We start from the raw sequence: 14347 nt of genomic DNA, 5'->3' as shown, positions 1-14347 counted from the left end.
CTTCTAAGTATGGATTAGGTATTTGAAGCATGTTTTTGACATCCATGGGTTTGTCATTGTTCGAGAAATAATATTGTCCATCTTGACCCAACCAAGTGCAGCCTTAAGACAAATTTTACCTTCCTACAACTGTACATATTGGCTGAACCTCAATCCTCAACAGATATTAGTTGATAAAACCGATCAGAAGATTTTTCAGTAGCACGCCCATGTGTTGTTCGCTTTTAGTTTTCGAGATGTGTTTCGATGAATAATTAAACATATCACATATCAGTATTCTGTAATTCCATCTACAATCGTTTGCATGATTCACTATGATACGACCCAGTGTTGTACCAGCTCAATCGGATCGCCCAGTTCAAATCGCTGCTAATGTTAGCATTCAAAACATTCCCCATCCGCTCGCATGGGGTCGGTATAATTTTTGGTTATAAAGGGTGATTTTTTTGAGGTTAGGATTTTCATGCATTAGTATTTGACAGATCACGTGAGATTTCAGACATGGTGTCAAAGAGAAAGATGCTCAGTATGCTTTGACATTTCATCATGAATAGACTTACTAACGAGCAACGCTTGCAAATCATTGAATTTTATTACCAAAATCAGTGTTCGGTTCGAAATGTGTTCATTCACCGTAACGTTGCGTCCAACAGCATCTTTGAAAAAATACGGTCCAATGATTCCACCAGCGTACAAACCACACCAAACAGTGCATTTTTCGGGATGCATGGGCAGTTCTTGAACGGCTTCTGGTTGCTCTTCACTCCAAATGCGGCAATTTTGCTTATTTACGTAGCCATTCAACCAGAAATGAGCCTCATCGCTGAACGGTGAATGAACACATTTCGAACCGAACACTGATTTTGGTAATAAAATTCAATGATTTGCAAGCGTTGCTCGTTAGTAAGTCTATTCATGATGAAATGTCAAAGCATACTGAGCATCTTTCTCTTTGACACCATGTCTGAAATCCCACGTGATCTGTCAAATACTAATGCATGAAAATCCTAACCTCAAAAAAATCACCCTTTAATTAAATTTTTGATCTAAGCAATCCCCTTGCTGATCGACAGTAATATCATCAACCGTTAAGCCAGTATTATACTGGGCCGTATCACAGTGAATCATGCAATAGATTATAGATTATATTACAGTTAAGTGATTTGGTATGGAACTATAATGACGGCTTCCATAACCATTAATCCCATCACGATTCGTTTATTCGATTTCCCAAACACTTAAAGCGAACAACATTTGGGCGTTATTGAGAACAATCTTGTAATCGGTAACATGCTCATTTGATATCCGTCCATAGTTGCATATATAAAAAGAAAAACCTTTTTCTAACTCCGACGCACAGTGGGCCAAATGGCAAAAAAATTGGAAATAAGTCTACAACTTTTTATCTGTTGATTTTAGCCATACAAAATGTTCTAGACATTTGTAGAGGAGGACATAGGCTTTCAGAAAAGTGCTGTTGTTGGTCCATATCTTTAATACAGGGTGAGCTACAGGGTGTGAAAGTTGACCACTTTTGACTTCTCCAAGCTTCTGGGGGCCATAACTTTTGATCTACTCAACCGATTTACATGATTTAGGACTCTAGAGAAAGAGCTTGACAAGATCTAAAAAACTTATGCATAAAGTACCATGCCATCGTGTACTGTTAAGGAGTTATGAATTGTTTAATTTTAAAATATGAAAATTTGGCCTTGGTTTTTTTCAGTGTTTTTTTAATAACTCCGTCAATTTTAAAGCTATAAACTTCATACTTCACACAAATTATGCCAGCATATGTGTGCATAAAATACAAAAGGAATCACGTGAATATCTTTGGCGGTTTAAAAATGGCATCGTTTTCAATATGAAAAATATTTTTTTTGTCAAAAAATTGCAAAATTTTTCAAAAAAGATACTCCCATTTCCTTTAAGTTTTCGCAAACTTTGGCCGTCAAAGCATTATCATTTCTTTCCATTTTCACAAAGTCGAGGTATTAAGAAAAGTTTTAAGTGCTAATTTGGCTAATTTCGATATCAAACAACACCGTTATCTTAAGACCAAAATGGCCAATTTTTTTACTAAACTTCAAAAGTTTCTCACTGGAAAAAAAGTTCCACGGGGATTTTTTCGCTTTTTTTGAACTTAAATGAAAGCTTAAAATGTTCCCAACATTTTAAGGTATGTCTCGCCATATCCTAGCCATAAATGAGATCGTAGCGATCAAAATACTGAAAAAAGTCAATTTTCAAGTAGTGCTATATTCATTGCTAAAAAACAAGTATTACGTCACATTTTATTGCAAAGATGTTAAATAAACTTTTATTTGGTAACACTTCTTCTACAAAACACAAAAAGAATCATGGAAATATCTCTATTCTATTCCATTTTATGGAACCGGCAATAAAAAAGTCAATTTTTCAAAAAAGTCGAATTTCCCAAATTTTGTTTTTGTTGTCCTAATTGCACATGACACACTATAGCCATATTTACGCAACATACCTTATCGTAAAGGAAATTTTCATACCTTTCCAACGATGTATAAAACATTTCTCAACTCGGATTCTATCTACTCTAAAATTCATTTACACTTCATTAAACTCTATATAAAAATGTCTATTTGTGAAATGGAACCTTATATGGGGCCTACACTAAAACATTGATAGATTTGCCCAGGGTTTACAATACAAATGTGTTAGAATAAAAAAAGGTCTCCTGCCAAAGTTTAAAAAAATTGGAATAAAAATATGTGTTTTAGAGCGAAAACACTTCGCATCGGCGTGCGTTTATATGTATATTAGCTACTCCCAAAATAAAAAAGCATTTTAGTTTTGTATTATTTGATTTTATTCTCTACCAAATAATCTAAGGTATCAAAATTTAAAAGCTCTTTAATTTGAATGGCATCGGGATCGTCCTTATCTATATCGTCACATATTTTTGGTAGCCATTTAGTTCTGATGCTGTATAGTACCGGATCAGACGATAACAATAAATATTGAAGTAAATCATAATTTTGGTTAAATTTGGTGCTCTTTCGGGTATTGAAAAGCCGGAACTGTTTAACATCTCTATTACGGGATTCCTGAGCTTCTTCTGTAAGTTCTCCTAACGGAAGTATGTTGTATTCCACAATTTCCTTGCCATGATGTAAGACTTTATGTACTGTCGGTGTTAAAGCTTTCCACGAATATAAATCAGATAAAATGTTTTTTGTGTCATTACTATAAGCTTCAAATTTGGTTGAATTTATCATCTTTTTGCTATTGATTACAGCCAAAATCACTTTGAATCGTCTTAGCAAGTGTTCATCAAGACCGGTTATTTTAGATGTCGATACGGGGTCCTCAAAAAACCGCCTTGCCGAGTTGCCATCATTTGTGCTTCCGTATCCGTAAAGAGGTTTATCTATTATAAGTCCCTTTTGTTTAAACTCCAACTGGATTCGATTCTTCTCTTCCTGCCTCATTTTGTGAAGATCTTGGTTGTTTCTAGCAGAGACATCGCGGTTTCCAGGGCTAGTCCGATATTTAAGGTCATACGATAAATGCAAACAATACTCCATGAATCGAATTCTACAGTGCAGGGGCGAAATACCGAAATTGAGCGCATTTTCGTTTACTAAATTTTCATCAGACTTGTCCTCGAATTGCCCATTCTTCTTGCCACAAATATTGCATCTCCAATTGGACATAACGCCAGTTAATGCGTTTGCCACCTTTCCATCGATCATAGTGAGTTGTAGTTGAAACGAAACTTTTATATTTCTTCCCAATTGGTTTATAACAATCATGGGTAATGCAGCAATTTCTTCCTTTATTTCGTTCACCAAAGATCGTGTTGTGTTCCGGTCTTCCTTTGTATACTCAAACCGAATTGGGCGACATAAATATTTTGACCCAGGTGTTCTATTTATCCATATATCTTGAAATGCATTTTCTTTCGATGATGAAGATTGGTCCTTGTACAATCTCATTCTCAATGGTACTAATGATGCCATGAAAATTGATGCGAAGTTGGTATCTATTTCTGTTTGTTGCTTATATTCGGAAAATCCAGATGATCCATCACAACCCCATTTGCTGATCAAAACCACTTCGGAATTATTACATGTGTTCAACTGTTCTTCAGTAAAATTAGAAATAATTCTAACAGCTGTATTTTCAACAAGATCAGCAAGTTTCACTCTTGCTTTTAATTCGTCCACGTATATATTTGATGGCACCATTTTCGTCCTGGTGTTGTACAATTTATGTTTTGAGGGTAAACAACCCCATCCTTTTTCACGAAGAGCCTTCCTCATTGTTGAGTATTTGTTTCTTGAGAGGCCTAGGTTCAAAATCAGGGCCAGTGCATCTTCCTCCGTGAATTCTGTAGTCGATTTTGGAGTTGGAATACTTTCTACCATTCTCTTTACCCTTTTCGGAGATGCTAATGGTAAAACATCGACAATTCGTCCAACATTTTTTGGTTGTGTTTTTAACAATGCTGTTTTGAACGTATCTTTTATTAAATTTGGCGGATGTGCCGCCAATAGTTCCTCTTGTTTTTTCTTTTTGGTTTTCTCCGTAACTTCGTCGTATGCTTTGCTAGGCCGGCCGGGAATCAGCGGTTTAATTTCAATAAGTAGATCCGATTTCAGCCACTTCTCATACATTTTGAAAAACTTGATTTTTGCGAATGAACATTCTGGCAACCTTCTCTCAAATGATTTGTAGAATTTTTCAAGTTTGTCTAAAGCGTCTTTATTTAGCCTTATTCCATATATGTGGTCCAAAGTGTAAACAAGTTCCTTAAATGACTCCGTGTATGATTTGGAATCATTTTTGATGTCCCATACAATTTTCGAAAGAGTGGAATACTTCAGTATGACTTCCATAACTTATAAATGTCCTTTACGCCTCTACAAAATATAATGAAGAAAATTTGGATTTTGTTCAAATATTTATGCAATATATTCACAATTAATGACCCATTTCAGGTATCAGACGCAATCGTAAAAAGGGGTCCAAAGTGCCTCTTTTTACTTACTCTTCTATAATTATTTACCTGGACTCGAATTTGGTTAAAAAAAATGACAATGAATTTTTTATGGGTAGGTTTTTTCACATTCATTGATACGGTGGATTTCCTGGGAATTCGACATAGCGAAACAGGTAACATTTGTCTGCATCAAATCTTAACACAAATATATATATATATGCAGGTATATTTCTAGGTTACTTTTTATTCAAAAATCATCAGCTTACATTAAAAATAGATGTAGGTACTATACAAACGCACGCCGATGCGAAGTGTTTTCGCTCTAAAACACATATTTTTATTCCAATTTTTTTAAACTTTGGCAGGAGACCTTTTTTTATTCTAACACATTTGTATTGTAAACCCTGGGCAAATCTATCAATGTTTTAGTGTAGGCCCCATATAAGGTTCCATTTCACAAATAGACATTTTTATATAGAGTTTAATGAAGTGTAAATGAATTTTAGAGTAGATAGAATCCGAGTTGAGAAATGTTTTATACATCGTTGGAAAGGTATGAAAATTTCCTTTACGATAAGGTATGTTGCGTAAATATGGCTATAGTGTGTCATGTGCAATTAGGACAACAAAAACAAAATTTGGGAAATTCGACTTTTTTGAAAAATTGACTTTTTTATTGCCGGTTCCATAAAATGGAATAGAATAGAGATATTTCCATGATTCTTTTTGTGTTTTGTAGAAGAAGTGTTACCAAATAAAAGTTTATTTAACATCTTTGCAATAAAATGTGACGTAATACTTGTTTTTTAGCAATGAATATAGCACTACTTGAAAATTGACTTTTTTCAGTATTTTGATCGCTACGATCTCATTTATGGCTAGGATATGGCGAGACATACCTTAAAATGTTGGGAACATTTTAAGCTTTCATTTAAGTTCAAAAAAAGCGAAAAAATCCCCGTGGAACTTTTTTTCCAGTGAGAAACTTTTGAAGTTTAGTAAAAAAATTGGCCATTTTGGTCTTAAGATAACGGTGTTGTTTGATATCGAAATTAGCCAAATTAGCACTTAAAACTTTTCTTAATACCTCGACTTTGTGAAAATGGAAAGAAATGATAATGCTTTGACGGCCAAAGTTTGCGAAAACTTAAAGGAAATGGGAGTATCTTTTTTGAAAAATTTTGCAATTTTTTGACAAAAAAAATATTTTTCATATTGAAAACGATGCCATTTTTAAACCGCCAAAGATATTCACGTGATTCCTTTTGTATTTTATGCACACATATGCTGGCATAATTTGTGTGAAGTATGAAGTTTATAGCTTTAAAATTGACGGAGTTATTAAAAAAACACTGAAAAAAACCAAGGCCAAATTTTCATATTTTAAAATTAAACAATTCATAACTCCTTAACAGTACACGATGGCATGGTACTTTATGCATAAGTTTTTTAGATCTTGTCAAGCTCTTTCTCTAGAGTCCTAAATCATGTAAATCGGTTGAGTAGATCAAAAGTTATGGCCCCCAGAAGCTTGGAGAAGTCAAAAGTGGTCAACTTTGACACCCTGTAGCTCACCCTGTATTAAAGATATGGACCAACAACAGCACTTTTCTGAAAGCCTATGTCCTCCTCTACAAATGTCTAGAACATTTTGTATGGCTAAAATCAACAGATAAAAAGTTGTAGACTTATTTCCAATTTTTTTGCCATTTGGCCCACTGTGCGACGTAGTTTATATTTGCCTTTAAATCCAGTTCCGTTCATAAAACATGGAAATTTTGGCAATCCTTCTTCTCTGGCAGTTAATTATCGTAGAATCAGGCCAATACATATTTGAACATTATAACGAGGAAATTTTTGAGAAATGTCCTAATATACCGGGAAATAATGGCATTCATGATTTTTTTAGTGTTGATCAAATGACGCATGTCCTCGACGAAGGCTTGATAACTGCCAGAGGAAATAGTACCTGCGTATGGAAGGGAGTGGAGCCTACCGATCGCATTGAGGTGAGGAAGATATGCAAATATTTGTTGAAAAAACATCCTTACTCTGTTTCTTAATACTCAAGCAGATAACTGTTGAAGTTTATATATTTAAACGCGGAACATGGCAGGTTAGTCCATTCACTCTTTACGACCGGGACTGGTGTAAATCACTATTTGACAAGACTTCATTCTGGTATAAAATATGGACTAAGAATATCCGTGAGAGTGATAGGAAATGTGTGAATATTTATGGAGTGAGTTTTCGAATAAGATAACATATGGAACTGAGACGATCTTTTTTTTTGCAGCATACTTTTCGCTATGATGAATTCACTGTTGATACTGTTTTAGAGTTTCCAACAAATGTGGGTGGCCGCTATAAAGGCGTCACTACAATCGTAGCTATTGATAAACGTAATGTCAGGAAGCCTAATAAAGTATGTTTTGAAATAATAGGTGAATTTCATAGAATAAAATAAAATAATTAAATTTTGTAGAATCAAGCTCAAGGTCATCAGATTTTTTTTTATTTTTGAGTATGTATTAAGAAAGTAGTAACAATGAAAAATCACAAACAAAACTAAAAAGCTATACAACCACTAGAAGGGCCGAAATTTCTTATATATGTATGTACCAAGTAAGACCAAACCGATCAAAATTACGTGCTTGATCTTTATGCCCCATAGCAGCTATATCGAAATATGTTCCGATTTGGATCAAATACTAATAAGTACAAATCATTGTTCAATTGTGCATAACAAAATTTTGATATTTTTAATTGCTATATCTAAAAATAAACCAATCTTAACCATATAAGACACGGATGTCGAAAAGCCTAACATAAGTCACTGTGTCAAATTTCAGTGAAATCGGATTATAAATGCGCCTTTTATGTGGCCAAGACTTTAAATCCAAATATTGGCCTATATGGCACCTATATCCAAATCTGAACCGATTTAGGCCAAGTTGCAGAAAAATGTCAAAGGGTCTAACACAACTCACTGTCCAAAATTTAGGCGAAATCGGATAATAAACGCACCTTTTATGGCCCTAAAAGTCCTGAGGATAGATATCATCCGACACTCAAATTACTTATACCCTATCCCACTTCTAAAGTTAAAGGAGATGTAGCAATTGGAAAAAGTGTACTGTTTTGCTAAAACTGATTACATCAAACTGAACTCACTACTCTCATTTGTTCATTGGAGTGAAATGTTCAGATCTAAAGATATCAATGAAATGATTTCAATTTTTTATACTGTGCTACTTGACTTTATTTCTCAACAATCTGTCCCAAAAACTATTTTTTGCAACGCATCTGGTCCTCCATGGAATACAACCAATCTTTCTAGGCTGAAGAAGAATAAATTATAAAAAAGGTTTATACGCTCAACGGTCAGCGTCTGACTTTTCGATATATTCATTAACAAGATGTGCGAATATAATAAAGAAAAGAAATTGGAGTATGATAGTTATTTGAATAAAATTGGAAATCAATTGAAATCAAATCCTAAATCCTTCTACACATTGGTGAATTCAAAGCGCCGTTGTAATAGTTTACCGAACTTTCTTAGGTATAAACCTAAAGTAGCTGATAACGATTCAGGCATTGCCGACATCTTTGCTGACTTTTTTAGCACTACCTACTCAGATAATTATTATGATTTATTTGCAACATATTCATACACAATCGACAATTCAGCTTTTATAGGCGAAAACGTAGTACTTGAAAATTTAAGGTCACTGAAGATAACTTTTAATTCCGGTCCAAATGGAATTCCATCAAACATTTTAAAGCATTGCGCTCTCGAACTTCCGTATCCCCTTTGTACACTTTTCAACAGTTCATTAAAGCATGGATATCTGCCGGAATTGTGGAAGCAATCTTATATAAGACCGTTATTTAAAGCCGGAAATCGCAATGAGGTATCTAATTACAGGGGCATTTCAATTTTGAATGCTATTCCGAAGCTATTAGAGAAAATTTTGACTGACACTATTTCACATCAAGTCTCTTCTATATTGTCTCCCTATCAACATGGGTTCCGGAAATCGAACCCATGACGATAACAAATATTTTGGAATTTACTTGTTTGGTCAAAGATGGCTTTAGGGAACGCTACCAAACGGATACTATATATACCGATTTTAGTAAAGCATTTGATAAAATCAACCACAACCTTCTGTTAAGAATAATAGATCTTATTGGTTTCAGTCCATCTTTACTAAAGTGGATCAGATCATATCTGACTGGCCGTACTCAAAGAGTTAAATTTGGTACTGCAGTTTCCAAATCAATTGTTGTCTCTTCAGGTATTCCCCAGGGTAGTCACCTTGGCCTGTGCTGTTTTGTTTGTTCATAAACGATCTCGCTTTTCCTTTAAAGCACTCGAATATTTTGATGTATGCAGATGATGTAGAGATCTTCAGATCAACGAGAGACTCTGATGAACAGTGTTATCTTCAGTATGACCTTGATACTCTTTACGAATGGTGCAACCAGAACTTTATTGAACTTAATATTTCCAATTGCAAACACATATCATTTTCAAGAATAACCTCTCTTAAAACTAGCTACTTTTTGGGTTCCAATCAACTTGAAGTAGTCTATAGCTTTAAAGACCTTGGATTTCTTCTAGATCAACGCTTAAACTTCCGTCAACACATCTCAATGGTTGTAAACAAATGATTTATCTGTGACGAAAATGATTTAATGATTTATCTGTGACGAAAATCTTATATACATACGTCGCTAGTTAGAAGTAATCTCGAGTACGGTTCAGTGGTATGGAATCCATACTACAATATTCATTCTGATTTGATAGAATCGGTTCAAAAACAATTTCTACTATTTTGTCTCCGTCGAAATGGGTGGGACAGAAGTTCATTACCGGTATGAGTACCGATTAAATCTTATAAAGCTTTCTACGTTAAAAATTCGTATAACCATTCTAAACATTACGTTTTTGACTAAATTAATTCATGGTCAAATAGATTCCTGCTTTCTTTTGAGTCGAATTTTCTTTAACGTTCCTATTAGACTATGCCAATAATGATCCTTTTCGGCACCTATGTTATCAATATAATCAACTGAAAGATATAATAGATCTATCTGAGAATAGAGAAAGTTTAAAAAGGAAAATTATATTACTTTTAAATTCTTAGGTTAATACATTTTTAAATATTGAGTTGCCCAAAAAGTAATTGCGGATTTTGTAAAAGAAAGTAAATGCATTTTTAATAAAACTTAGAATGAACTTTAATCAAATATACTTTTTTTACACCTTTTTTCTAAAGCAAGCTAAAAGTAACAGCTGATAACTGACAGAAGAAAGAATGCAATTACAGAGTCACAAGCTGCGAAAAAATTTGTCAACGCCGACTATATGAAAAATCCGCAATTACTTTTTGGGCAACCCAATACATTGTTATTAGTCTGTAAGGGTATTTATTATCTATAGACTTAAATAAAAAAAAAAACTTAAATCGAGAGTTCGGTCTAATATGGCAGCTATATGCGAATCTTGATCGATCTGAGCCAAATTGCAGAAGTATGTTGAGGGGCTTAACTTTACTCACTGTCCCAAATTTCGGCGATATAGGACAATAACTACGCCTTATATGGGCACAAGGCCTTAAATCAATAGATCGGTCTATATGGCAGCTATATCCAAATCTGGACCGATCTGAGCCAAATTAAAGAAGGATGTCGAACTTCTTAACACAACTCATTGTCCCAAATTTCGGTGAAATCGGACAATAAATGCGCCTTTTATGAGCTCAAAACCTTAAATCGAAAGATCGGTCTATTTGGCAGATATATCCGAATCTGGACCGATCTGGGCCAAATTGAGGAAGAATGTTCAGTTGCCTATCTCAACTCACTGTCCAGAATTTCGTATCGGACAATAAATACGCCTTTAATGAGCCGAAGACATTGAATCGAGAGACAGGTCTATATGACAGGGGTAGGAATATTAAGAGATCGGTTTGTATGGAAGCTATACCAGGTTATAAACCGATTTGAAACGTACTTGACACAGTAGTTAGAAGTTCCAAGCGAACGTTATGTGCAAAATGTAAGCCTAATCGGATGAAAATTGTAGCTTCCAGTGCTCAAAAACTCAAATCGAGATATCGTTTTATATGGGAGCTATATCAGGTTATGTACCGATTTGGACCGTACTCGGCACTGTTATTGAAAGTTAAAACAGAAAACCGTCTGCAAAATTTCTGCCAAATCGGACAAAAATTGTGGCTTCCAGGGGCTCAGGAAGTCAAAAAGGAAAATCGGTTTATGTGCAAGCTATATCAGGTTATAGACCGATTTGGACCGTATTTGGCACAGATTTTGGAGGTCATAGGAGAATGCTTTGTGCAAAATTACAGCCGAATCGGATGCAAATTGTGGATTCCGATATGGCCCTTTTGCAATCCCCAACGACCTACATCAATAGTAGGTATCTGTGTAAAATTTCAAGAGGGTAGCTTTACGCATTCGATAGATAGATCGAATTAGAATGTCGAGAGGTTCCAGAATATATATACTTTAAGGGATCGCAGATCAACATTTCGAGGTGTTACAAACCGAATGTTTAGATTAGTATATCCCCATCTTATGGTGGTGGGTATAAAAATTATTATCTTTTTGTATGTTTCTATATCCATATGGACTTAGATTAGCTTGCAATATTCAGATAGTTTTAAATGACAATGTGACGTAAATAGTGTACCTTATATTTCATGATCAGAAGGGGGTTGTGTGAGGGATCGCGCTGCCACTAAACAACGCACAGCGGCATGTAGCGCGATCTGGTAATATATTGTTTCGAATAAAAGGCAGATCGAACCTGAAATAAATATATCACGTCAAGTGTTTGGGGGTCATCCTTTTTCTTTATATGACCTATGATGACAACGAGGGTTATACAAGAAGAGTATGAATCTTACTTTGAAATATGGATTCAACTTTCAGAGAGTTATACCCCAAAAAGCATCAACGGACATGTAGACTTACTATTACAATATAAAGCCCATATTGAAAGCATTTGAGAATAGTGTAGGAATTTGACATTAAAATTTTGGGCCCACAATCTCAAGGACCTCCAAAATTGCTCGATTTAAAAAATTTTGGTTTACATGGAAGGGTCTTAGGAGTAGGGCACGATCGTAAAATTCAAACATTTAGCAAGTGGCTGAGAGTTCGCCCTACACCTAAGTTGACGTGTTGCCCAATAATGGTACGAGCATTCAAAAGAAGGGTATATGGCAGAAGTGTAAAAACTTGTTCCTTCCACATGTAAAAGCTTTAAACAGTAAGTATGAGAAGCACCTGAAATGGCTATATGAAGTCAAGTTTCAAGCGCTCGCCCCTCCTTCAATTCCCACCATACGGACATATAACTCAATAATAAGAAGAGGGGTACGAATCCTACAAAAAATAAATAAAATGAAAAAAAAACATTTTGGGCTAAGTGCCTGTGCGGCTGCGCAATCTTAACTTTTTGAAATATGCACTGCTTTCTACCGAATGGTATTGACAAGTTGTGTAACAATGTGGAGTATATTTGAAGTCAAGATACACCCATGAGATCTCGAAGTTTACATTATAAACATAAATAAATGTTTGTTCTGTGTATTGTAGAAGGTACAGCGGAGCATGCTTGGGTGGGATGTATGTTATTACTGGTGGTCGTTGTATGTCCCTTGGTTTGGTTGTTAGACATGCGGTCTTAAGCGAGATGTTTAGGGGTCTCGTGATTAACTGTTCATTTATGTCAATGTCCTCCCCAGTATCACTTTTATCTTAGACTTACAGCGGGCATCACTGAGTGCTTGCCAAAACTTATCCCAATCCGCTTTCTTTCTGTTTCGAGGAGGGACCATCTCCGCAGTGTTTTCCGGAAAGGCTGAAACTAATGTAACTGTGTCTCTGATCACAGTTACATCTGTTGTCTTCCAAAACTTCACAGTCACATATTCTTGTGCCGATACTAGATCACTTATGCAAAATCGGTGCAGCAAGTGACAGCATATGTGGAGCATGCGGGGAAGATGATGAGACGTTGGTGCATTACCTATTCCATTGCCCGGCTTTCGCTCCTAACAGACACCGGTACTTAGATGGGGACACAGTACCAAGCATGACCTAACATAGGGGCATGGTATGGAAAACAATTAAGACCACCTATGAAGCCGAACGCCCGAGCTCAAAACCATGGCGTGAACATCAGAAAAATTTTCAGCGGTGGTGTATGCCCTTACTAATTCTGGCTACATTTATGAGGTATCCTGCTATGTTTAAACTTCTCTACCAAATGGTGTCGCTATGCGGCACGACGTTCGGACTCGGCATAAAAAAGCAGGTCCCTTTTTATCGAGCTTGAAATGGAACTGCTCTCACTGATATGAGAGAAGCATCCCTTATTCTTTAATTTTTATGGGGATTTTAGGGATATTTCCCATGGCAAGCATTTCGCCAGGCTAAAGCCATATGAGCGATAGCTCCTCAGATAAATCTTCAACAACAATTCCCGAGCCGTCTTGTGAGCTTCTAACCCCATCTTTTCTATAAACCTTAAGTCTCATATTGAGGACACAACTCCCTGAGACTTGTTAAGGTCTTCAATGCAGTAGAAGTTTAGCACGATTACTGCATGTTCCCATTATTCGCATCCACTTTAACAATTTTTCACTGGCTGCTTGAATAGTTGGGATTGCAGTCCCTCAGTCTTTTAAGTATGGATTAGGAATTTCAAGGATTTTTTTTCATCCATGATATATTGGCATCAATGGTTTCTTCCTTACTTTACTTTAACTGGCTATGACAAAACATTTGTTCCTCTAACCGCACGTAAAATAGCTTTCCAAGCGCCTCGATCTTTTGCGCTCATTCTAAAATCTCTGACACCAAGTTTAGAGGTGTCTCCCACCACTTGATTTTTCCATCGGTCTTTTGGTCTTCCCGGTTTGCGTGTTTGCATTCAAAAAACTTTTTGCTGGAGCTTCTTCATCCATTCTGACAACATGACCTAGCCAACGCAGCCGTTGTATTTTGATGCGTGTAACTATGCTATCGTCGTCATACTGTTCGTGGTTCATATGACGCCTATATTCTCCATTATAGTGCAATTTTCGTCTGTCGAGAGTTGGCCTTGCTTCTAAACTGCTAATTAATCCAAAGTAGCAGCTGTTTGCCAGTATTATTCTTTGCTTTATCTCAATACTCTTTTCGGTTACGGCGGTGCCGAGGTAGATGAAGTTGCTGACTGTCTCAAAGTTGTGGTTTCCAACTTTCTCCATTTTTTTATCTGATCAGTTGTACAAGGCGTTTTGGGAGTTGAAATCATCCATTTCGTCGTATCTCCATTTACTGCCA

The 14347-nt window shown here is 35.7% G+C and overlaps 1 protein-coding gene across 1 annotated transcript; it reads left to right on the top strand.

The window, feature by feature from the left end:
• Nucleotides 1–314: 314 nt before the first annotated feature.
• On the top strand, nucleotides 315–12705 carry LOC131997953 (uncharacterized). Its single transcript, XM_059369850.1, has 5 exons — nucleotides 315–374; nucleotides 6784–6990; nucleotides 7056–7223; nucleotides 7278–7383; nucleotides 12614–12705. The coding sequence occupies exons 1-5, from the start codon at nucleotides 315–317 to the stop codon at nucleotides 12703–12705; spliced, it is 633 nt and encodes a 210-aa protein (XP_059225833.1).
• The last annotated feature ends 1642 nt before the right edge of the window (nucleotides 12706–14347 follow it).

This window comes from Stomoxys calcitrans, chromosome 5 (genome assembly GCF_963082655.1).
Source record: "Stomoxys calcitrans chromosome 5, idStoCalc2.1, whole genome shotgun sequence".
Classification (NCBI taxonomy): domain Eukaryota; kingdom Metazoa; phylum Arthropoda; class Insecta; order Diptera; family Muscidae; genus Stomoxys; species Stomoxys calcitrans.
This window is presented reverse-complemented; position numbering and strand designations above follow the sequence as displayed.